Source organism: Drosophila elegans, unplaced genomic scaffold (genome assembly GCF_018152505.1).
Source record: "Drosophila elegans isolate 14027-0461.03 unplaced genomic scaffold, ASM1815250v1 contig_149, whole genome shotgun sequence".
Classification (NCBI taxonomy): domain Eukaryota; kingdom Metazoa; phylum Arthropoda; class Insecta; order Diptera; family Drosophilidae; genus Drosophila; species Drosophila elegans.
Genome location: NW_024545513.1, coordinates 26065460 through 26092093, shown reverse-complemented (window position 1 = coordinate 26092093; position 26634 = coordinate 26065460). Strand labels below are relative to the sequence as shown.

The 26634-nt window shown below is 38.6% G+C and overlaps 1 protein-coding gene across 1 annotated transcript; it reads left to right on the top strand.

Moving 5' to 3' along the window:
• On the top strand, positions 1–20149 carry LOC108145591. The gene is made up of 7 exons (XM_017271122.2): positions 1–146; positions 6408–6646; positions 8521–8604; positions 8675–8812; positions 8870–9009; positions 14375–16652; positions 18845–20149. Exons 2-7 carry the CDS (start codon positions 6470–6472, stop codon positions 18998–19000), a joined length of 2973 nt encoding a protein of 990 aa, XP_017126611.1. The 5' UTR covers positions 1–146; positions 6408–6469; the 3' UTR covers positions 19001–20149.
• Positions 20150–26634: the final 6485 nt, after the last annotated feature.

The following is a 26634-nucleotide window of genomic DNA, read 5'->3' as shown; positions in this document are numbered from 1 at the left end:
GGCAGTCGTCAGTCGCCAGCGAGTAGTCCACTAGAGCGCGTTCGGGCACGGACAAGTGTTAGAGACAAGTCTGGTCTCAGATCACACAAATCGGCATTTACTTACTACCAAAACCACTAGGCGACGGAACGCGTCTCAACGAAAAAGTATATATGTTTTTTGTTTTGCTCAATATTTTTTTTTTAGTTTGTATGCAATGAATTTGGCGAAATACGTTTGCAAATGCTTTTGCTCTCTGCGTGGCTAAACTAAGTGGCCCTAGCTTGCAAACAAAAGCCGTAATGGCTCGCCAAACAACTTTTGTGAATTCTCTAGTGAAACAATATCGTCTGTGACCAACATTTTTTTGAGTGCTTTTATCGTTTGAATCCGATGCTTATGCACATCGTATGTTCAGTTTTGTAAAACTAGGATTACTTTTAACGCCCTTCTTTGCCCTTTTTACTCTGTGAACTAAGCTGGTAAGCATGCAAAGCAACTGAAGAAATCCAGAAATGAGTTCGGATTATATTGGCAACTTATTGCCATAACTGCAATTTTGTTTGCTATACTATTTGCTGACCGCGAACCTCGAGAACTCTCAAGGAATCCTGTATATGTTTAATATTTAAAGCGTCACCCCAATAAATGCAACTGTGCTAATACGAAACAAACATACTACACAGCAACTTAGGTGTGTGATGCATCTAAATGCACATGTAGCAATGTCATTGGTGTGACACCTTTAAGTTTTCTGGGTATTTGATATAAGCGACGCCATATAGCGTCGCCATCGCATCGCTTCTCGGAACTAGCATTACTAAGCAAATCAGATTGGAATCTTAATTGCAAGCAGGTAAAAGCTGAGAGGGCTAGACAAGTCAAGTGGACGGCGGCGCCCTGTTTCCGATCGCAGGGCATCCACAAAAGAACCGATCTTTGGCTTTCACCAGAAAATGTACAGTAATCCGCTGACGGAATAAATGGCTTTTGATTCTGATCTGAGAAAGTTCTATTCAATTCCATTGGAGCGTGTGCGGAAGTCTGGCGTTCTCATCGCCTTGATGATTTCATTCAATTCCATTGTTGACTTCATCGTGACGTTGGCCTTTTGTAGATGGATGCTGCACTTCAATTAGCTGTTCGCCCAATACAAAATTAATTACTTTGAAGGGCTTAAGAAGCCCCAAATCAGGACTCAATCGTTTGCCTTTGTCGATGGCTTGGCTTATTTTCTTTTTCGAATTTGGACAAACACTTGTATTCTTGATTACCAGCTTATTTTTGAGGTAAAATACCAATACATCTTATAACGCCAAAAAAAAATCGTCTGTCCCTGCCCCAAAACCAATATAATTTGGTGTTTTTAGTGTGTGTGTTATAAATACAAACTGTACCGTAACACACTTAACACAGTCAAACTTCCATAGTTCGAACAACTTCCGAAATCTGCCAATAAATAAAATCGGAGTTAAAGAATATACTTTGCATTGTCTTGAAGATTCTTCGAGCTAGGAAAGTTTGAGCTATGGACACTAAACTGTCTTGTATACTATGGATTAATTAAATCCCTGCAATTAGTATAATGGAGTTTGGCAAATGCTCTCGCTGAGGTCAACCCTATAGAAGCCAGAATCAAGCTACAATCAAGTGACCTCCGAGTCTTGATGGTACATGGGTACACGGGTTCGTATGTACGTAGGTACGTAGGTATTCACGGTAAGTGCGTGGGTATCGCACAGTTGGAATGCTGTCGCAACGCCGCCGCCATAGAAGCTGAGCTGAGCTGTTGTTTTCCAGAGCTTGAGCACTGGCTCTGGCCTCCGACGCTTACGCATGCCGACGAGACAAACTCGCTCCAGGAGCGAAAGAGATAGAGGTTGTGGGGCAGAAGGAGAGAGGGAGACAGCTTTAGAGGCGCACGGCGCATGCGCAGCCCGAGTTTGCGATACATACCGGACGTACACGCAGAAAAATAAGTGAGAGCATTGATATAATCAGCTTTAAATTCAAAAGCTTAAGGGACTGTACCAGGGTAACCCATGAAAAATGGGGCGATTATTTGGAATTATTTTATAGAAAGTACTCGACAGAATAATAGAGATTTAGATAATATGTATATATTATATTTCAAGATATTTTGCTTACAAAAATCTTTAAAAACAACGAAGGCTTGTGGTGTCTTTGTGGTGATGCCGAAAAAATACCCCGAATTCAAACCGGATTCCGTTCGAATGAGATCTCTGAAAAATATCAAAAATCAAGGAAATTACGTTATATAGCAAATATATTAGAGAATACTCAGTTTAATTTTGATGAGAATTGGTGAATTTATAGTTGAGTTATGTCGCTTTTAAAGGATGTTATTCGATTTATGTTATATATCATACTTATGTTATATATCATACTTATCATACTTTAAGGATGAAAACTAAAACTTAAGTTTCCCTCCATTTGTAATTTAACGAATAACTGTTTAACCAGATGTAAAAACTATTTAGGCTTATTGCTGTAATCTATTACAAACTGCATTTGGGCTTAAGTAAATTTTTAACTTTTAACTTATTTTTATTAAATTGCAAATTGCCCTAGTCTCGCCGACATTTTGTTTGCTGAGAACATAAAGATTTAATGCTTTTAATTATGTTACTTTGATAAAATTAAATTGAAATAGGAATGCTTTGACACTCATAAAACTACTTATTTAGGAAAAAGTTAATGAAGGCAACAAATCCTGATTTAAGGCAACTCAACGATTGATTTAAAAGAGAACTAACATTTTACATACAATTTTTAAAAAAAAAATTGTTACGCCCATGTATTGGTTGTGTCTAACTCTATTTTTGGATGTTCATTAAAAACATTTGTATACTAAAACCTTCACTTAAGTCTAAGCAACAACTTAATTTATTTTAATTTTTCGCATGTCTGTATCATTCTGATATTTTTCTTGATGGTTCCTCTCTTTGGAAATAAAGTATTTTATACAGCCTACTTAAATGTAAAAAAAAATAGATGTATTACTTAATATTGTCGATACTACTCGAGAGTAATGTAGCATTTGGCCAAAAAAATAAACGTTGTAACGTATTTTTTATAGACCCTTGTTGCTTAATCAGAGAACTTACTTGATTTGGATTTTATTTGTCGTTTTAAATATGAATACCTAAAATTTGTGTACGTATACGTTTATAAATGTACATAACTGTATATATAGCTTGTGTATATACTTGATTACTCAATCGGACTTCCATCAACTGCACTAAGAAATAAAAAAATATATGTTTAATTAATTAAAGCTGATTCCTTGAAGTCCGCCTCCTATTATTACAAACCAAAACTCTAACATGATAGCTTGAACATTTACATATATGTCAAAAGTAGGGGTGAGCTTTGTATATATATTCATATATATATATATATATATATATATATATGAATATATGTGAGTAAGTTGGGAATGCTTTTGATATTGTTTACCATTTGGTCATAAGTTTGTAAAACTTTATACACCGTTAGAAAGCTTAATATCTCACTTGAATGGAAGCGCAAAATAAATTAACATTTTTCTGACCGTCACATACCAACATTTAAATTTTAACGTATGTTTTGTTAAATTTTGAAAAATGTTAAAGAAATGGTATATTGATACATTGAAAAAAGTTTGTGATTAAAGCTTTTACGCCAAAAAGGAATGCGTTAACAAACATATAAACAAAATTCTTTACTGGAATATTAAGATATGACACAATCTTTTATGTCCTCTGCGGATGTCGCAAATAAAGAGGAAATGCTTTCATGGTTGCGTTACAAACTTCGGGCTTTACGATCGAGGGTAAACAAATAGCCATATTTTCTTCCCGTGCATTCGTATTTCTACTGCTACCCATACCTGAGCAACTCTCAGTCGTCGCGTAATCATTAAACCATAGCTTGGATCTGGAGGGGGGAAGGGGTGCGGAGGGGAGGGAGGGGGCGGATTTGTGGAGTAAGTTGGAGCGACGAGGGGCGGAATAAAACACAGAGCGAGCAACAAGTCAAAATACCAGTTTTTTCCGAGCTGAGCGACAAAGCGAACCTATCTATAGATACCATACCCATACCCATACCCATACCCATACCCTCTTGTGTGCGAGTGTGCAAGTGTGCGAGTGTGCCTGTGAGGCTGCACACAAAAGATACTCACCTACCTGTGTGTATGCATGGCTACTTTATGAGGAAAGGTGTGCTTATGTACATCGATCACGGCTTTTACATGAGAAAGAACGCTGGTGCAATTAATTTTGAGCATTTTCGCGACTTCAGACACTCCAATTTTCAAAATAATGTTATGTTGTTAGGTTTTAATTTTTTATAGAAATGTACTTATGCATGTTTATCTCTTCTTGAGTTTTCGTTAGTAAATGTACTTATTTCTTACTGTAAGCACATACCTTTAATTATTTTTCTTATTTGTTAAAGCAAATCATAAATACAAGCAATTATTTTCTTAAAAAAAGGCAGTAAAAATGCACTTTTTAACAATCAACAACAGCAAGAATAAATAAATAAACGCAAGACAGAAATTATTCATTGCGTTTTTAATACTTGAGTCAGCAGCTGCCCTAAGCAAAGTCAGATCATAGGGTTCTGGAATTTGTATTGGCTTATAAATCGTTTTAGTGCTGCCAGCTTAAGATTTGAATATGTGATTAAAGAGATAGCTTTGAAAGCGGTATTGAAGAACAATAAAATTTAAAGTTCAGAGTTGGGAATTCTGTCGTACTTTTGCAAGATCCGACTGAGATCAGCAGTAATAGAGCGGCTTTCCGGCAAAACCGAAACAAGTTCCCTCGGTCCGTGACTCATTCGGGTGATAACGTTAGCGTTGGGCTGGTCTATTGAATCGTGACAACAACCTTGACAAGTACATATTTCCCCGGCGGCATTGGCTGCTCACTCGAGCAGCTGCAACAGGATTCGGTTCGGATTGGCCCAGGTGCACCAGAAGGTTGACTTGCCAGGGCAGTGGCCAAAAGGCGCTCCTACGTGCCACAGCTCGTTCCCTACATCTGTATCTGTATCTGAAGCTGAAGCTGAAGCTGTATCTGTATCTGTGCCAATGCCCATCTGAATCCGAATTCGAATCCGAATCCGAATCTGTGCGCTGGTCGCGTTGGCTGGCTGACTGAAAACCCGTTCTTGCAAAAAATGGTAAGCTCGTACCGAGTAGATTTTAGCCAGTGCTGGTTTTGCCTGGCTTTTGCTATACTTGAGCCGTCGTCTTGGAGCGCCTCGAACTGGCTTTTGGCCTGGCTTTGTCGCAATGCAGTCGGGAGATCCGCCTCAAGGCGAGTGCCCGACAAATATGGCCAAATTGTCGTAGGTGTCTGGCTATATTGGTCTGCTAGCCTCTACTTGTGGATCGGGTCTGTTGTTGGCCATATTGCGTGTACCACAACGCCTTTATGCAATAAGTGTAAGTGGATTGGATGCATACTCATACGAAGCTTACAGATTATTTTGTATTTCTACTAAAATAAGTTATAGTTAATCCAGCCCTCGAGACATGAAATTACGCTTATGACTTTTCCATAGGCGGAGTGTCCAAATCAGTTTGCTTGCTGGCCAGTGTAGTTTGGGTCTAATGGCCGTCTCGGCTCTCGTCAAGTCTCGGTTGGGTGACCCATCAATCTTGGCATTGAACATCTGTTCATCAGTCGAGGCCCAAGCTTGTCTATCATAGCCATATTAAAAGCGGCAAAAAAGATACATTAGAACACAAACCCCAGCGAAACCCGCTTGAGAAATAGGTTCTGCCAAAAGTTGAGCCCAGCTCCCCATGAATCACGTATGTATCTTTGTATATCTGTGACTCGTTGTTAAGCCGCAGATATTTGGGGCGAAGGTCGTTGACAGAAGGCCGCCCGCCAAGCTCAAAAGGTGAGGTGGAGGAGGAGTCGGTTCAGTAGAAGACAGGTCACTTTTGGGTGAACTTTTGGGTGCAAACGTCTTCATGAGAGTCTGCAGTCCCTGATTAAGGAATTAATTAATTTAGTTCCTTTTTCACTCACATTTATTTCAGTAATTTAAGTAAAAGAGAAACCATACGAAATTATAATACCCTCTGCAAAAAAACAATCATTAAAAAAGTGAGTTTTATAACCCATCCGCCATGTTGGCTATGTGGGCGGAATACTGGCGTTGTCCATTCGGAATATTACACAAAACATTTAATTTTGTACTGCCTTTGGGTAGAAGTGATGCAGTTTTAGCAGTTATTTGGTACTCTGTAATGCATTGAGTAGGTATAAGCCAACTTCGGCGTTCTATAAATGTGCATTGTCAGTGCATAAATACAGTGCATGCATTTCCCAATGATTCTATTTTTTTCCATTTTTTCTTTGCCGTGGAGATTCAAAGCACTAATTGTACGTATTTTCCTGCAGCCCGAAACCAATTTTGCTGTTTTTCTGGCTTTGGAGCGCCCATCGAGGAACCAGCGATCAAAATGAACTGGGACCAGGGGCCATTTTGGGCCAGTGGAAGACGGCGCTTCCTGCTGGCCGCTCTGCTGCTGCTCTTCCTCGGCGGACAGACCGCGGCCCAGTCCAATTACGTGCAGCACGGCGATAGCGGAAACTACACCACCAACGGACTGCCCGAGGAGGCGACCCTGGACGGCAAGGTAAGCACTTGAGACGCACTTAGTGTGGCAGTCTCCAAATCGCTGGTGGGGCAACCACGGCCCTCCGCCAATCAACTTAAACGGTCGTCTAAGATGGGCCCTGCCGCACCAAAGACAATATGCATAGAACCAAAAACCTACACTTAAAACAATGTAATCCAAACGGGTTCGAATCAATCACAAAAACTCTTAAAAAGATCCGAAACAAGAAGGGAAGAAGCCGTAGTTTATATACCCTTGCAGCTTTTAAAAGATTTAAATATTCCTTACATCATCTGAATTTCGATTTATAAGCGTATTTGCTTAAAAACATTGAAATTATGATGATTTTCAGCTGAATCATTCGGTCGTTCCGATGGCATCGTTATTTGATTTTAATAAATTGAAATACGTTAATCTAAGTTATAAAATCATTACTAAGTCCTTAAAAAAATTTAAAACAAATTTAAAAAAATAGAAAAATTAAATTTTTTTAAAATTTTTAATTTTTTTTATATTTTAATTGTTCCATAAGGAGCTATATGTTATAGTCGGCCGATTTAAATAAATATAAATCCTGAATTCTGAAGTATTAAACCATCACTATTTGTCGAAAAAACTGCAAAGTTATAATTTTTAAAATTTATTTTTCCAATTGTTCCTATGGGACTATCCGACTTATGTATTAACTGCAATAGAAAGTGAGGTCGATCAAGAATATATAGACTGTATGGTCTTTTTCACTGCGCTGTAAACTTCTGGTTGAAATTATAATACCCTCTGCAAGAGTATAAAAAAGGTTGTATTTTGTAGTCACAATATATTGAAGATTTTTTAGATGTTTCTCAAATTTAGTTAGAAATGTAACATAGTTTCTAAGTGAAAATGCGTGAAATGCTTTACCATCATTTTCTGACAAAAAAAGTTGCATGTGACATTGCAACAACAACTTCAATACCGTTTTGGATACACTTCAAAATTTGTTGTCTGCCTGAGAACAACATAGTTAAACAATTTTTAACTTTATATAATTTTGTGTTCCTGGAAGGCATACAAATTGGACCAACATATTCCACAGATGTAATAGAAACATATCGCATTTTAATTGAGGAACTGAACAGCAAGCTGTAAATGCGTTTGTGGAGCATTTGCATCTGTTTATTTAGTGCGCTGATGTTACATCAATGGCTCAACCGCTCTTTCGACGCCACTTCCTACAGAGGTGGCCACAAACCCACAATGGCTTTCCGCCCACAATGGCTTTCCGCTGCTCACAAAGCTGCCACAGATCCTAGGGAAACTCACAGGGCATTGTTCGGGCGAAATGGAGCACCAGAGTAGCAGAAATTCCCACCAAATATGCATGAACCAGCCACCTACTTTGCGCTGGAATGTGCAAGCTCATAACAGGCCAGTTTTTGCGATCGTAACTATTTTTAAAATTTGTGTTCAGATATCTTTCTCTGGTCGAATAAGATAGGGGAATGTGTGGAAAAAATGTCGGTGTTCCGAGAGCAAAACCAAAATTTCCATATGTTGGCAGTGCTTATCTCGTTTTGAAGCCAAGAAAAAGTGTAGTTTTTAACATTTATTTTTATTGTGACCAAAGCTACACACACTTTTGAAGATACACACAGAATTGGAAGTATTTTGTCATGCACCATAACATTCTTTTATTTTTTTTTAAGTTTTAAAATCTGTTGGATCTGATTTGTGGCGTTCTAATAAAAGTATATAAATAATGTGAATTGATTAAATTCCCGGTTTGGAATCAGTTTATTTCAAATCGAAATAGTTTCGCCAGGATCTACCGGACCTTCTCTTAATATGGAAATTGACTTGTGCTTTTGTAATAATATATTTGTGGAATGACAATGTGTTCATTTTCTTTGAAGGTGACCAAACTGGACGACATCAGTCCGCTGATATTCCTGAACCGAACGAAAGCAGCTCTCAACTGTGCCGCCGGCTCCATGCAGGTATGTCTCTTGGCTTTGCTTTACGGGAATCCGCTTTCTTGGGCCATAACCAACGATCTCTGGCCAACAGGTTGACCTCAAGTTCAACGACCCGTTCCATGGCATCATCCAGGCCGACTACGACCGCAGCAGTGCGTGCCGCGTGAGCGGCAAAGGAGCCCTCAGCTACCGCCTCGAGTTGCCGCTCAAGGGATGCGGCACCATCCAGGTGGGTGCTTTCGACATCTCAGCTCGCGAGTTGCTCTAATCCCGTGTCCTCCTGCAGAACCCCACCCGTGTGTTCACCAACAACATCATAGTCCGCTTCCACGCCAACCTGGAGATGGACGGCGACGAGATCATCACGATAGTCTGCCGCTACCCGCCGCCAGTGCCCTCGCTGCCGCCCGCCTTACCGGCGCCCATGTAAGCCTCTAGTTCTCTAATCTCTATATAGAAAGTTATCCGTACGAAAACTGGGAATTAACGCACAGCCAATAATAATATGCACTTTTATTACATTCTAATAACTTTAAACTGATTTGCTTAGACTTAAAGGGGCTCCCGAAGTGACCCAATCGGTTCCCATTGGAAAAGTCGCTCCTCTACATCCGGGTGGTGTGGAAATGAGGGCTTATTAAAGTTTCAGGAAAAACTACAAATATATTTAAAGTAACATCTAAAATGCAAAATTATATAGTTCTACTGCAAAACTATTATATAAGAAAAGTAGCTTTAGGATATTCGGGTTATCCATCGCAAGCGAAGCTGAACTAGCACCCCGCTAGTTTCTCTCTAAAAATAATCAGGAACCTCGAAGAAATTATCTGAAAACTACAAAGATGTTTATAAGTCAAAAACTAACTTAAAAAAGCCGAAGCAAAGTTCCCAAGTTAAATTATTGTTAACTTTAAAAAACCTAGTAAATCCTAGTAAATCAAGTACTTTGGCTTTCATCATTGCGGTTTTTAGTTGTTCTAAACATATTACATATTTTTCAATACTTAATTTCATTTTAATATGTGAAAATTGAAATAAAATATACAGCACATAAGTCAACTAGAACCCAATTTCCCATATCTTCCACATTAATTCAAGTGTTTTAACACTGAATAATGCAATTTAAAATTCATATTTTATTTTTAATAAGATATGTATGTAATAGGAAATCTTGGATTCTATTGCAACAGATTTATTTATACTATTCTATTTTTATCAGTGTAGGATATAACATATAAATAACGTACTAAAATTTAACTTACTTAACACTTAGTATGCCAATAGACCAAAATTGCAATCATATTACTTGTATTCATTGCTATATGTTATATTAGATTAACTTTCCTCTGTTTACGATTGAAGATTTCTACAGCTATGGACAGCTAATTAGCACAAAGGACGCTTTGACTCTATTCTCAACAAATTTCCTTTCAAACTGCGGCTCTTTTTGCAACCGATTTAGATTTTAACAAAATGAATACTTCTTCACATTGGTCAACATTTTTTTTATTTATTTATTATATAACACTAAAAAATGGTAATCGAATGCTGTGAAGGCAACATTGATTTGAATAGAAGTAATGGGTTCCAGTCTTCTGTCCATGGCTGTATGTTTCTTTAAACTTTTTTTTCCAACGATTTAGATTTTAACAAAATTAAAAATCTTTCACATTGGTCAACACTTTTTTTTTATTTATTTATTGTATAACACTTAAAATAAATGTTAATCGAACGTGGTGTAGGCAATATTAATTTGAGCAGATGGTTCCATTCACCTGGCCATAGCTGTATGGTCTTTAAAACTTTTTTTTCAACCGATTTAGATTTTACCAAAATGAATACTCCTTCACATTGGTCAACACTTTTTTTTTATTTATTTATTATATAACACTAAAAGTAAATGTTAATCGAATGCTGTGAAGGCAAAATTAATGGCTGTGCAATGGGTTCCAGTCACCTGGCAATAGCTGTATGGTCCTTTAAACTTTTTTTTCAACCGATTTAGATTTTAACAAAATTAAAAATCTTTCACATTGGTCAACACTTTTTTTATTTATTTATTGTATAACACTTAAAATAAATGTTAATCGAACGTGGTGTAGGCAATATTAATTTGAGCAGATGGTTCCATTCACCTGGCCATAGCTGTATGGTCTTTAAAACTTTTTTTTCAACCGATTTAGATTTTACCAAAATGAATACTCCTTCACATTGGTCAACACTTTTTTTTTATTTATTAATCGAATGCTGTGAAGGCAAAATTAATGGCTGTGCAATGAGTTCCAGTCACCTGGCAATAGCTGTATGGTCCTTTAAACTTTTTTTTCAACCGATTTAGATTTTAACAAAATTAAAAATCTTTCACATTGGTCAACACTTTTTTTTATTTATTTATTGTATAACACTTAAAATAAATGTTAATCGAACGTGGTGTAGGCAATATTAATTTGAGCAGATGGTTCCATTCACCTGGCCATAGCTGTATGGTCTTTAAAACTTTTTTTCAACCGATTTAGATTTTACCAAAATGAATACTCCTTCACATTGGTCAACACTTTTTTTTATTTATTTATTATATAACACTAAAAGTAAATGTTAATCGAATGCTGTGAAGGCAAAATTAATGGCTGTGCAATGAGTTCCAGTCACCTGGCAATAGCTGTATGGTCCTTTAAACTTTTTTTTCAACCGATTTAGATTTTAACAAAATTAAAAATCTTTCACATTGGTCAACACTTTTTTTTATTTATTTATTGTATAACACTTAAAATAAATGTTAATCGAACGTGGTGTAGGCAATATTAATTTGAGCAGATGGTTCCATTCACCTGGCCATAGCTGTATGGTCTTTAAAACTTTTTTTCAACCGATTTAGATTTTACCAAAATGAATACTCCTTCACATTGGTCAACACTTTTTTTTATTTATTTATTATATAACACTAAAAGTAAATGTTAATCGAATGCTGTGAAGGCAAAATTAATGGCTGTGCAATGGGTTCCAGTCACCTGGCAATAGCTCTATGGTCCTTTAAACTTTTTTTTCAACCGATTTAGATTTTAACAAAATTAAAAATCTTTCACATTGGTCAACACTTTTTTTTATTTATTTATTGTATAACACTTAAAATAAATGTTAATCGAACGTGGTGTAGGCAATATTAATTTGAGCAGATGGTTCCATTCACCTGGCCATAGCTGTATGGTCTTTAAAACTTTTTTTTCAACCGATTTAGATTTTACCAAAATGAATACTCCTTCACATTGGTCAACACTTTTTTTTTATTTATTTATTATATAACACTAAAAGTAAATGTTAATCGACTGCTGTGAAGGCAAAATTAATGGCTGTGCAATGGGTTCCAGTCACTTGGCAATAGCTGTATGGTCCTTTAAACTTTTTTTTCAACCGATTTAGATTTTAACAAAATTAAAAATCTTTCACATTGGTCAACACTTTTTTTTATTTATTTATTGTATAACACTTAAAATAAATGTTAATCGAACGTGGTGTAGGCAATATTAATTTGAGCAGATGGTTCCATTCACCTGGCCATAGCTGTATGGTCTTTAAAACTTTTTTTTCAACCGATTTAGATTTTACCAAAATGAGTACTCCTTCACATTGTTCAACACTTTTTTTTTATTTATTTATTATATAACACTAAAAGTAAATGTTAATCGACTGCTGTGAAGGCAAAATTAATGGCTGTGCAATGGGTTCCAGTCACTTGGCAATAGCTGTATGGTCCTTTAAACTTTTTTTTCAACCGATTTAGATTTTAACAAAATTAAAAATCTTTCACATTGGTCAACACTTTTTTTTATTTATTTATTGTATAACACTTAAAATAAATGTTAATCGAACGTGGTGTAGGCAATATTAATTTGAGCAGATGGTTCCATTCACCTGGCCATAGCTGTATGGTCTTTAAAACTTTTTTTCAACCGATTTAGATTTTACCAAAATGAATACTCCTTCACATTGTTCAACACTTTTTTTTTATTTATTTATTATATAACACTAAAAGTAAATGTTAATCGAATGCTGTGAAGGCGAAATTAATGGCTGTGCAATGGGTTCCAGTCACCTGGCAATAGCTGTATGGTCCTTAAAACTTTTTTTTCAACCGATTTAGATTTTAACAAAATTAAAAATCTTTCACATTGGTCAACACTTTTTTTTATTTATTTATTGTATAACACTTAAAATAAATGTTAATCGAACGTGGTGTAGGCAATATTAATTTGAGCAGATGGTTCCATTCACCTGGCCATAGCTGTATGGTCTTTAAAACTTTTTTTTCAACCGATTTAGATTTTACCAAAATGAATATTCCTTCACATTGGTCAACACTTTTTTTTTATTTATTTATTGTATAACACTTAAAATAAATGTTAATCGAACGTGGTGTAGGCAATATTAATTTGAGCAGATGGTTCCATTCACCTGGCCATAGCTGTATGGTCTTTAAAACTTTTTTTTCAACCGATTTAGATTTTACCAAAATGAATACTCCTTCACATTGGTCAACACTTTTTTTTATTTATTTATTATATAACACTAAAAGTAAATGTTAATCGAATGCTGTGAAGGCGAAATTAATGGCTGTGCAATGGGTTCCAGTCACCTGGCAATAGCTGTATGGTCCTTTAAACTTTTTTTTCAACCGATTTAGATTTTAACAAAATTAAAAATCTTTCACATTGGTCAACACTTTTTTTATTTATTTATTGTATAACACTTAAAATAAATGTTAATCGAACGTGGTGTAGGCAATATTAATTTGAGCAGATGGTTCCATTCACCTGGCCATAGCTGTATGGTCTTTAAAACTTTTTTTTCAACCGATTTAGATTTTACCAAAATGAATACTCCTTCACATTGGTCAACACTTTTTTTTATTTATTTATTATATAACACTAAAAGTAAATGTTAATCGAATGCTGTGAAGGCAAAATTAATGGCTGTGCAATGAGTTCCAGTCACCTGGCAATAGCTGTATGGTCCTTTAAACTTTTTTTTCAACCGATTTAGATTTTAACAAAATTAAAAATCTTTCACATTGGTCAACACTTTTTTTTATTTATCTATTGTATAACACTTAAAATAAATGTTTATCGAACGTGGTGTAGGCAATATTAATTTGAGCAGATGGTTCCATTCACCTGGCCATAGCTGTATGGTCTTTAAAACTTTTTTTTCAACCGATTTAGATTTTACCAAAATGAATACTCCTTCACATTGGTCAACACTTTTTTTTTATTTATTTATTATATAACACTAAAAGTAAATGTTAATCGAATGCTGTGAAGGCAAAATTAATGGCTGTGCAATGGGTTCCAGTCACCTGGCAATAGCTGTATGGTCCTTTAAACTTTTTTTTCAACCGATTTAGATTTTAACAAAATTAAAAATCTTTCACATTGGTCAACACTTTTTTTTATTTATCTATTATATAACACTAAAAGTAAATGTTAATCGAATGCTGTGAAGGCAACATTGATTTGAATAGAAGTAATGGGTTCCAGTCATCTGTGGTCCTTTAAACTTTTTTTTCAACCGATTTAGATTTAAAAAAAAATTAAAAATCTTTCACATTGGTCAACACTTTTTTTTATTTATCTATTGTATAACACTTAAAATAAATGTTTATCGAACGTGGTGTAGGCAACATTAATTTGAGTAGATGCTGGCTGTGTAATGGGTTCCATTCACGTGGCCATAGCTGTATGCTCCGGCGACGGACCTCAGAGACTCGACTGCTTAGTAACCCTGGTCTCTCCCGCAGCCTGAACCCCATCGCCACCAGCTCCGTGCTGCAGCCGCCGCTGAAGAGCATCCAGATCCTGATGATCATCTGCGCCATCATGTTCCTGACCCTGCTGCTCCTGGGCCTGGCCGTGTCCTACTACTGCCTGCGCAGCCGCTCCATTCCCGTGGTGCGGCGCCTGCCCATGAGCATGGGCAGCGGCTCGGAGATCACCAAGCTGAGCGGCAGCAGCGTGGGCAACATCAGCGCCTTCGAGGGCGTCAAGATCCCGCGCGCCCACGCCGCCCTCCAGGCGGTCTACAGCTCCTCGGGCAGCGAGGGCGCCCTCATACCCTCGGACTACCCCAGCGAGTCGCACTCGGAGATCGAGGAGATCGACACCCGCTCGCTGCCCTTCAGCTCGGCGGGCAGCTGCGAGAACCGCGCCTTCGTCCACGAGACCTCCAGTCTCTACAGTGACCACTACGCCCCAGCCTCTGCCTCTGCCCAGGAGCCCTCTGCCGCCAGCGCGGTGATGACCACCACCTCGGTGACGCGCCACGCCTTCCCACTGCAGGAGGCCGTCGCCGTGGCCGCCGACTCGCCCAAGTTCGACGTGCAGGTGCGGGTCAAGAAGTCACCGCCGCCGCCGCCCTCGCCCGTGACCTCGGACACGGAGAGCGTGGCCACGCTGCGTCCGGACCGCAACAACCTGTCCACCATCCTGGAGGCCTACGAGGACCGCGAGAGCGTGCTGACCCTCGACTCGCTCCCGCCCCCGCCGGACGCCCTGGCCATGCACTCGCAGTTCACCTACGTGCCCGAGCTCCATGCGGCGCCGCTTCCAGTGGCTCAGGCCGAGCCCAAGTTCTCCGTGTACACGCGCACCCACCACGAGGTGGTGGACGGACGGCCGGAGACGTGGTCCGACTACACCGACGGCCCGGCCCCCAGCGAGATCACCGACCTGTCCTCCGAGGCGCCCGACCTGACCGTGGACACGATGCACTACTACGAGGACGAGTTCCAGCCGGTGGCCGCCCTGCAGCCGCAGCCGCAACCGCCGGTGACCACGTCGCACACGGTGGACGATGTCTATCTGCGCACGGTGACCGAGCGGAAGACCATCGAGGACATCGAGAGCCACAAGCGCCGCGTCACGGAGTACAAGAGCAAGCCGCGGGCACCGCTGCCGCCGCCGCCGCCACCGCCGGCGCCGCCGGTGGACCCCAAGTTCGATGTGCGCGTGCGCAACTACCCTAGCGACCGGGAACAGGCGCTGTGGGAGAACTTCTCGGACATCTCGAGCGCCTCCGGGCTGACCCTCACGCCCAGGATGGAGCGCAGCGAGCTGACCCTGGCGCCACCGCCCGCCCAGAACCAGATCCACGACAACAAGCTAAAGCTGACCAGCCCCGAGCTGGTGGGCAACATGAAGCCGATCGAGGTGCCGCCGCAGGACAAGGACGTACCCAACTGGGACGTGCTGATCCGCATCCTGGAGGAGCCGGAGCCGGAGCTGGCCGAGATGTCGGAGGCCGGCGCCGACGACGCCAGCTCGGTGCACAACCTGAGCTACGACGACCGGGCCAAGTGGAAGGAGATCATCACGACGCAGTCCTCGCTGCGCACCATGCTCACCGAGGCGGTGGTGCGCGAGGACTTCGAGCGCATCCGCCAGGACACGCGCTACGAGCGCATCTTCGAGCCGCAGACCTGGGACGTCATCATCCGCATCCTGGCCCCGCCCGGCGACGACGAGGACCCGGACGTGGAGCTCCGCACGCCGCGCCGCGGCAAGAAGGCCTCGCCGCAGCCCTGGGACACGCGATCGCGCCGCAGCTCGCTGCCCACGCTCTACGAGTACGACAGCGACGGGGGCTCCAGTGTGCGGACCATCCGGAACGACCCCGGTATGTCAGGGATGCCAGGGATGTCGGGCATGCCGGGTATCTTCTCGGGAGGACCTGGGGCACCCGGAGCCGGAGCCTTCAACCTGCAGCGGTCGCGCCGCAGCTCGCGCACCTCCTACCAGACCGACCACAACGACTTCCGCTCCATGTCCGAGGTGACCGTCGACTTCGGCCGACGGCAGGTGGACCACCCGGACACGGACAACGTGAGCGACGCCAGCAGCACGTACCGCATGCAGTACTACGACGACGACGACCGGCGCTCCTTCCACCGCTCCCTCAGCCACCCCTCGCTGGCCCGCTCCGCCAGCGAGTTCACCGAGCACTGGACCGCCCCCGACGAGATGGAGGTCTCCTCCCCGGAGGGCACTCCGCGCACACGCCGGGCTCGACAGGATCGACAGGTAAGTGGTTGGGCAATCCCCTCAAGCCACGCTATTTAGGGCTGAAAAAACTGCGGTTCGGACAGAACTCCTTGCAGAGGGTTATAACTCCCCTCCAGCCATTTCCGACCCTACCAGATGAACTTTGACCAACACAATCCAGTGTACAACCGGGGTAAAGAAAAAAAACAATTGAAGAGAGAACGCATAGTTGAGTTTCCAGACTCTTAGACACCCGCCACTCGGCTCCCCCACCCCCGCTAATAGTTCTTTCGTTCTGTCTCTCTAGTGCAGCGATTACCAGCAGAGCAGCGGCAGAGCCCTTCATAAACCTGTAATTTCTTGAATATTAGCCCGATTTGAAAATCTCTATCGAAACGTATGACCTCAGCACACACACAGGGTGCAACACATACGGTCTAACATGTCTCGGAGTGACAGTTCATATGTTCACGATTTGTGGGCGTTACAGTGGGAGTGGCTCCGTTTTGAAATAAACCTCTAGCATTCATAGTTTCCCAGAACTCTACGTTAATACTGACGGACAGACAGACGGACATGGCTAGATCGAGACGGTTATTGATCCTGATCAAGAATATATATTCTTTATATAGCCGGAAACGCTTCGTTCAACCTGTTACACACTTTTCAACGAAAGCAATATACCCTGTTAATTACCTCCATTAAGAAAAAACTAAACACTGCCATTGTGTGCAACTGAATCAAGAAAGGAAGCAAGCTTATGCTGCAGGAGCTTAAATACCCTTGTAGCTATTGCAAAAACTAAATATTCCTTAAAACAACTTTGCTTCGATTTTGATGTGTGTATGTATAAAAAAGTTGAGCCATGTTGGTTTTCCGTTTGTATGGGAGCTATATGGCATGGTCTTCCGACTGGAATAGTATTTAGATAATACAAAAACCTTAATTTTTAAATATTTAACGATTACTATATGCCGAAGAATATTACAAAATAAGAAAGGAAGTTTATATACCCTTGCATCTATTGCAAAATTTAAATATGCTTTAAACAAGAAAGGAAGCAAACTTTGGCAAGCTGAAGTTCATATACCCTTGCAGCTATTGCAAGAATTAAACATTTTTGAAAACATTAAAATTATAATTTACTTGCGTATATGTTTAAAAACATTGAAGCTATGATGATTTGCAGCTCAATTATTTGATAGTTATTTTATATATTTTTATTGTTCCTATGGGAGCTATATGATATAGTCGTCCGACTTTGATGAAACTTAAACCGTAAATTGGAAATATTTAACCATTACTAAATGTCGAAGAACTAAACAAAAATTAAAAAACAGCAAAGTTATAATTTTTTTCATTTATTTTTCCGATTGTTCCTATGGGAGCTATATGCTATAGTCGTCCGATCCGGCTCGATCCGACTTATATACTACCTGCAATAGAAAGACAACTTTTGGGAAAGTTTCATGCAGCTAGCTTTAAAACTGAGAGACTAGTTTGCATATAAACGGACGGACAGACGGACAGACGGACAGACGGACAGACTGACAGACGGACGGACAGACGGACATGGCTAGATCGACTCTACTAGTGATGCTGATCAAGAATATATATACTTTATAGGGTCGGAGATGTCTCCTTCACTGCGTTGCAAACTTCTGACTGAAATTATAATACCCTCTGCAAGGGTATAATAACTATCAAATAATTGAGCTGCAAATCATCATAGCTTCAATGTTTTTAAACATATACGCAAGTAAATTATAATTTTAATGTTTTCAAAAATGTTTAATTCTTGCAATAGCTGCAAGGGTATATGAACTTCGGCTTGTCGAAGTTTGCTTTCTTTCTTGTTAAAAATGATTTGGTTGCTTAAGTCAACTTTAGAATGTACTGTTGCCTTTGATAAGAAATGTGTTTTAGCTGACATTATGTGTTGAATGACTTATTTGTACGAAAACTTCAAGTCCACTACCAAATTAAATAATATATTTAAAATAAAAAGATTTGGTCTTAAAATACATATGTTGCTCGCCAAAATCAACCACATTAAACGGTGGAAGTACATTGACCTCTCTGTCAATAATTTGTTGCTCACTGGGGTTCTTAACACTTAACTTGTTTAAAACATTGTGTGTGTTACTCTAGCAACCCCGATTTGACCTTTGATCTTTCGTACTCCAAAAGTGTTGGCCAATAAATCAATGTGTTCCACTCCCTCATTTCAGCCCCTGCCATCGACCCATCTGGCTTTGACCTCGGGACGAGCCGGTGAGCGCGTTCTGGCCCAGACTCAGACGCAGACCCAGAGTGAGTACGTGGAGACCCACCGAAGGGTGTACCACGCGGAACAGGAGGCGCCCTTGCCGCCGCGCAAGTGGTAGGGAGAGTGGTGGACGAGTGCCCTCACTAAACAATCGACGGAGCACGCCGATCCGAACGGGGTTTCAAGGTAGAGCCCCATTTGCAGACGTGTGCTCCGGAAACTGCTGCAGCCACCAGGCGGAAACTGCTGCTCCACGAAGACCCCTTACATTTAATTTGCGCTAATGGGTCGTTCCGTACATAACCTTACAACAATTAACAAACGTGCCAATTACAATTGCCTGACAGAGTAGCCACTACAAGAGTTTGAAGCGGACGAAGTTGATGGACGACAATCGGAACGGACGAGAGGAATACCTACCAACTTTTCGACCTTTTCTGAGAGTTCAGTTAGCGAAAACTGCAAACCGAAGGGGTACTTAGACTCAAAATTGTACTAAAGTATAAACAAGATGCCAACTCCACTCGATTCGTGTGTTCAGCACTCCCAATAGAGATTTCGCATTTAATCGAACATGTTCAGTAGAAAAGAGCGGTATAGATAAATACATATAGTGTGTGAAGGTTTTAAATATAGTAAAAAGTGTTCTTTGGCAGAAGACGCTGCCGCCGATCAGTCACAACGTGAAACCCCGTCGTCCTCTCTAATACGATAATTCTTCTAATACAAGTCGAATGAATACACTCTAATTTCTAGTGACAAATGTATATATGTATATATACAGAGATCAAACTGCCACATGCACTCGATTTTGACCAGATTCGATGATCAATACTTTTGAAATATATTCTCCAGGTGGGACAGATACACAGGTTTGAAATGAAAGTATTACTACAGTATAGTTTTCCCATTGAACCGCCTTCTTGATTCTGATGTATTGGGATTAATTACGAGTGCGCCAAGTGTTCGGGACGGAAAGCTGCAACAGAATCCTAATGAAAAAAGACATACAGATCGATAATATACGGGGTCTCAAATGGATTCCTTTCAAAGGATCGCACAATACTTTCTCATGATTATCAATTTTTTCGTAACATAGTACTAATCCGTCCAAGACATATACTTAAGTGTAATTGATAAATAATAATAATACGCAAATAGACAAACTTACATATTTAATTCGCTTTTTGGTTAGACAAGCCTTACAGAAATGTGTCTGCCCTAAAGCACTTGAAATAAATTATGAATAAATATACCCACTAACAAAGTTTGACTTGTTTTCATTTTTCTACCCTTACAGAGGTCATTATAACTTCAGTCAAAATTCTGCAACGCAGTGATCAGTATCACTAGGAAGTCGATCTAGCCATGTCCGTTTGTCCGTCCGCCTGACCGTCCGTCTCAAATTATTCTCTCAGCTTAAAAGCTATCTGCATGAAGCATTCCCAAAAGTGTTTCCATTGCCGGATTAGTTGGAAAAAAATTAAAGAAAACTATGACTTCACTGCATTTTAACTATTTTTTTTATATCTGACAACTATGTATATCGTTTAGCTCCCATAGAAACATCCGAAAAAATATATAAAAGAAAGTTAAACGTTGCCTATTTTCAATTGATTTGAATATTGAATATTGTTTCCATAAACAGTAGTGGTTTGTTATTTCAGAATTAGTGTTTTAGCGTCATAATCAGTATGACGAGCCCACCTCAATACACTGAAATAAATTAGGAAAAGAAAAGTTATTTGTTTTCGTATCGCCAAACAATTTAATAACTATTAATATAATAACTATTAATATAATTGCTCGCACTTAATGTGTGTGAGTAATCTCCACGGGGAAACTTGTCAATGTGTGTGCCGACAGCGCTGCTCTGCATAAGTTGGGGTTGCTCATGATGCAAATATACATATATAGAGTGATCTTATCAGATCTGTCAAGGACGAAACATTTTTAGAGACAAGTGCTAGAAAGAGATAGCAATCGTTTAACTTTTGTACATTTGACAAACGACTGGCAAATGTTACCAATCGGCCCGCTTTGGCCAACTATTTGAATTTTTGCCTATACATTTAGCCTATTGCTTAATTGATTTTTATACACTTGCAGAAGGTATTATAATTGTAGTCAGAAGTTTGCAACGCAGTGAAGGAGACGTTTCCGACTCTATAAAGTATATATATTCTTGATCAGCATCACTAGGAGAGCCGATCCGTTTCTACGCAAACTAGTCTCTCAGTTTTAAAGCTATCTGCATAAAACCTTCCCAAAACTTGTCTTTCTATTGCAGGTAGTACATATGTAAGTCGGTATTAGCCGGATCAGACGACTACAGCACATAGCTCCCATATGAGCTCATCCCTACTTGACGTAGCACCGCTTCTCCATTTGAATAAAACGACGCGCCGAAAAAATATGTCAGCCTTCGGCTTGTATATTTTTCCTTTTCGTATCTAGTAGTCCGTATTTTTGTGTGGAGTAAGTGGCAAAATTTGTGATAAAGTGCAGAGTCAGTTTAAGTCGGAATTTCGTGCGTTACGCTTTTTGCAAAATCCCGCTTGTTTCGATTGCACAGCAGTATTTTGGCCCTTGGTTTTTTGCATCCAAATTTTGGCAGACATTTTTGCACCGATTACAATATTATTATCCTTGGCAGGGATAATTGCATTCTTAACTTTGCCGGCTTTAAAAGTTGTTTTTATAGAAAATATATGTATATATATGTTATAACAAATTATACAATTTCTAATATTAAAAGGCATTATCAAAACAGTAATTCTAGATATGGTTTTTTAAGTAAGTAAATATTTGATCCTTATTAGTGTTATTGATTTGGAAGAACATTGAAAAGTTTAGTAGATTCATATTTTAATAATGATGATATTACGGAATAAAAATAATAAAATAACGAAATATTTTATTTTAAAAGTGAATTTAAGGTTGAATTTGATTCTAACTATCATATGCAGTTGTGGCTATATCATTGGTTATTTTAAACAATTTTGGGCAATCCCTCTTCCCCGAATCCACTAACTTATGATGTAAATTTGCAACCTTTTTTTAACCCTTAACATATAAAAATAATAAAATTACGGGGGTTTTACGAAATACGCCGGAATTTGGACGGTTCTGCTCCTGGAATCGCTCACCCAGGGCCAGCTTATGCATGTCGGGGCCCCTAGGCAAATATCTTATCAATATGTTAAATTTTTAAAGAATGATATGTCATCGATACGATACTTTTTACATATTTTCACAACCCTATATTTTACATACGAGAATCTTACATTAGTTCACTTTTTTTCCACCAGGGGGCGAGCATGAGAGTAACGATATATGCAACCGGTTAACGGCCAAAGCGCTTCTCAGTTCGTAACGCGGCTTAGCTCGTAAAGCGACATCTGAAAGTCTTTTATTTTGGGCTGCGTCTTGACTATATGTTTCTCTAGATGGAGGAGAACCTAAGTTTCAGGGGTGTGATTTCAAATATCATTACTTTCATTTTCGCCGTCTGGCGGAAAAAGTGAACTTATGTAAAATTCTCGAATGTAAAATAGTCATTTGAACCGGTTAAGCGCGATGGCTGTTGTTGAACCGGTAAAGAGCCGAGAGCTTTTGTTTAACATCACAAAACATTTAATCCGACAACGCGGGTGCTGTATTTGAACCGAAAGAGCGCGGGAGCCGTTTTTAAAAAATGTTAAATAACAATCGAGAATTTTGGTTTAGCATTACAAAAAATGTAATCTGTAAAAATGTAATTTTTTTGTATATTTATGTATGTATGAATAATATATAAATTCAAAGTTGTTTTTAAATAATTTTGTTTTCATGTTCAAGAATAACATATATATTTTTATTTCAACAATTTTTGAACTGTTTAAGAGTAATTATAAATTAATTATAATATATACCGGTCTTCCAACTTAAAGCGCATAGACCTGAAACTATTAATATACATTTATTCAAAATTATTTGGTACCTAGTTGAACTCGTCAAATGTTTCTAAGATAGACTTTCTCTCCTTTTCCATTCTCATTCGTCAGGACAGTTTCTAGTTAATATTGGAAATTCCGATATCCTATTTTTGCGTATACAGAGACGATTTTTTAGAAATAGCAAAAGGTTATGTGTTTTTGTTGTCCGAAGTATGGGATGCATCCCAACCATATACACTGAAAATTATCGGTAAAACCCATGGAATGCCTGAATCACTTTTGAACCCCATAAAATTAAATGCAATCGCATTAAATGTAGCTACTTAAAGTTGTAGTTGTAATAATTCGTGTCTGTATAGCCATTTATATATAGTATAAAAGCCACCCAAGTACAAAAAACACATCTACATACACACGACTGTTGAGTCGACATCACAATTGCTTTGAATTTCTGCATTAATAGAATCAATAATCAATTTAATTTTTATTTATCACTATAAACATATCCAACATTTCGGTTATCTTCGTCAACGACATCATTGAGGAGAACCCATTTCTAGATGTCGTCACATCTCACATCAACCCAAACGATGGCGGACGACTTTAATAACGTGGATTTGGATGAAAACCCAATAGGCAGGACCTGGAGGAGTGTTTGGCTTCTCAGTTACGACGTGAAGTGGATGGATGTTTAGTTGGATGTTTACTGCTTTTGGTCAACTAGTTGAGGTGGACATTCAACAAGACTTTCCCGATGACGTCAGCATTTTCGATGGAATTGAATATGGCGAAGTAAGTCCATATTTAGATTTGCTTAATGATGTTGTATTTTGGAGCTCTTAGAATTTAACATTGCTTTGATGTTTTAAAGCAGTTAGGTTACAGTGGAATGAATTTACAAATTTTATGTTTTGTTTAAGAGTGAAGTTATGTTTCAGTAGGATATGCATTTACAAATTGTGTCGCAGCCAGAATTTGTTTATTTCAGGACAGAAACAACAATGATTTTTTATTGCTTAAATTGTGTATTTTCAATGTATGAAGTTTCAAAACATTACGGGTAGAAAAGTATTTCGGATTAACACACAACTTACAAATAAACGTCGCCATTCCGATTCTATAATAAACTGGGCGATATCAAAAGAACATGTTCTTTAAATAGGGTTATGAATTTTTTTAACACATATTTTAAAATTTATTATATATATAATATATATATACATGTATATATTGTATATATATAGATTTATATATATTTTTATAAGGTACATATATAATTACTACGATTAAAATTAAAAAGGGTCTTCGAGAACATAAAAGGCTATGTATTATTCTATAAGTATGTTAAAGTAGTTTACACCCGCAAATTACCAGAAAATTGGTTATACAAAAATGTAAAATCTATGTCTTGGTTTTGAGAATAAAATCATTGGATGTAAACTAAAGAAAACACCATATTGCAAGCTGTTATATGAAATGCAACTGTCTGGTTTCGAATTTGCCCTACTGCCTTTCCCATTATTACTTGAAAGAGATGTTCTAAAAACCCTTAAAATAAAACATGCGCTATGTAAAACAAATAAGGAATGTATTGATAATACTATTTTGATTGACAAAACTGTTGCGATTACTTTCAAGTAGTTTTGTGCATCCTTCTTTGCTAAACGGGATTTATACAACAATACACTCTGTAATTCTGAAAAACATTCTGCAAACGCGATTGCATGCAATCAATTAAATTCGTTGTTTTAAGATGATTGACAAAAAATTTATAAATTTTTTATTTTTATACTCGGGTGATAAACCTTTATTCTTAAAACTCAATTATTACAAGACACTTTTAATACTAGATCTACATCTACTGGAAAAGCTTAAGATGAAACTGTTGCATCTCATTGTGAATCGGACCTCAAAGCCAAGGGCAAAGACAAAGGCAAATGAGGAGTTAAAAAATTTGTTTATAATAGCCATAAGCCTGGTTTCACGGGTTGGATAACTTTCGCCATTCTAAAATGCATCGTCCCGATTCAATATGAATTTCATTTAACAGATCTCTCAATTCTGTTAAAATATTTTCTTGGTTAATAAATTTTTTTGGTTCTGGCCGTTGTTTTTTGATTACAAGACGGAACATTTGAAATCATCCATTTCTTCAACCTTCAAAGCCAAAAAGAAATTCTATCGAAGTCAGAAGAATTATTTCATTTACTCACCTCATTACACCCATGAACTAAAACAGATCAAAACTGATTTACGCATACTCCAAACTCAAATAAGACAAAAAAGAACAATAGAAGCAATAGGTACCGCATGGAAATGGCTGGCGAGATCACCAGATCACCACGACTATCAGATCTTAGAAGATAAGGTAAATGAGCAGTTAGAAAACAACAATAGACAAGTAGTAATTAACAGATTAATTAATCAAAAAATAAACCAACTTATTAATGCTACTAATGCAATTATGGAAATTACCCAGAGCTTGGAAGAAATCGAAAAGCAGAAAGCAAATATTTTAAAGTATAAAATTAAATTAATAAAAGAAGAAAATAACCAACATAATATACGCAATTACATAAGCCAAATCTAACATAATAAATTCATTCGTACTTACGAACTTTAAATTTTAAAAAAATCAAAAAACTTATTTTTTAGCATAGAAGAAATATTGGAATTTGCTCGAATTAAATTAGCCACAAATGGCCACGATCTTATTTACATTATTAGCCTCCCAACCAATAAAACAGACAATTGTAGAACTTTAAAAATTAAAGCAAAAAAAAAAACCCATATAATCAATAATATAAAATATGAAAATTTTTTAGAATGTAAGAGACAATTGTTTGCAATAATTAAACCTTGTGAATCCTATAATGATAAGACAATTTGTAATTCAGAAAATTTCAACATATACCGGATTTCGAAGAAATACTACCAGGCACCAGTCTCGCTAGATGAAACCACCTTCAAGAAAAGCCCACGCATTCCGGACCTGTACTCTACTACGTTGCGACCGAGGACAGTCGCGATTAAGGAGCGACGAGTTAGCACCCAAAATAATACAAATTCCCAGACAGAAGAAAAGAGTAAGCATTGATTGCACAACAAACAGCAAAGCATTGCCCTCAGTAAAGTTCAAACGAACGTGGCCACGTGCGCTGAGCTTGCACCTTTTGGTCAGCGATCGAACACAACTAAGTGCATACAATAAAAACAATAATTAAATTGCACCGGCCAATTACAATTAAGTTTGACCAACGGCAACGGCAATTAAGATCCGCAACCAATAATATAAAAGAACGACAGCAGAAACAGCAACAGCGGCAGAGACGGTGCAAGCGATTTACTTAAGTAAATTAGTTCTTAATCCAACTTAATAATAAGAAGTTTGATTTTATTTTTTATAACAAAATTATAATCAATCTTTTATCTTTTATACGGTCGGCCGCCTGCACATGAGCAGCTGCCGAGCAGTCGCTAAAGGAATTTATGCTGACACGATTAAATAAGCCTTTGCTTGCAGAGCTTGGCTGCGGAGACACTGGTGTGAATCCGTGTGAATGTATATGCCGGTTAGATTTCTAATGTTTCGTATACGTAGATTTGAAATACTCAACAATGTTATTATATGGACGCCCTTCAGTATTCGTATTGGAGTATAAATACAGTCTGCTCACGTTTACAAAGATACAGTGAACACACGCTAGTGCACATGTATGTGTTTATACTACACCAGAAGCCCAAAAGCGCAGAAAGCGCAAAAACCTAAAAGCCCAGTCGCGCAAAAGCTCAAAAAGCTCCAAAACGCAAAAGC

What these genes read in the sequence shown, in the direction of transcription:
- LOC108145591 (XM_017271122.2), top strand. Translation starts at nt 6,470, where the DNA reads ATGAACTGGGACCAGGGGCCATTTTGGGCCAGTGGAAGACGGCGCTTC. An exon ending in GTGCCGCCGGCTCCATGCAG is followed by an intron (nt 8,605 to 8,674) that starts GTATGTCTCTTG and finishes TCTGGCCAACAG; the next exon opens with GTTGACCTCAAGTTCAACGA. An exon ending in GGGCTCGACAGGATCGACAG is followed by an intron (nt 16,653 to 18,844) that starts GTAAGTGGTTGG and finishes CCCTCATTTCAG; the next exon opens with CCCCTGCCATCGACCCATCT.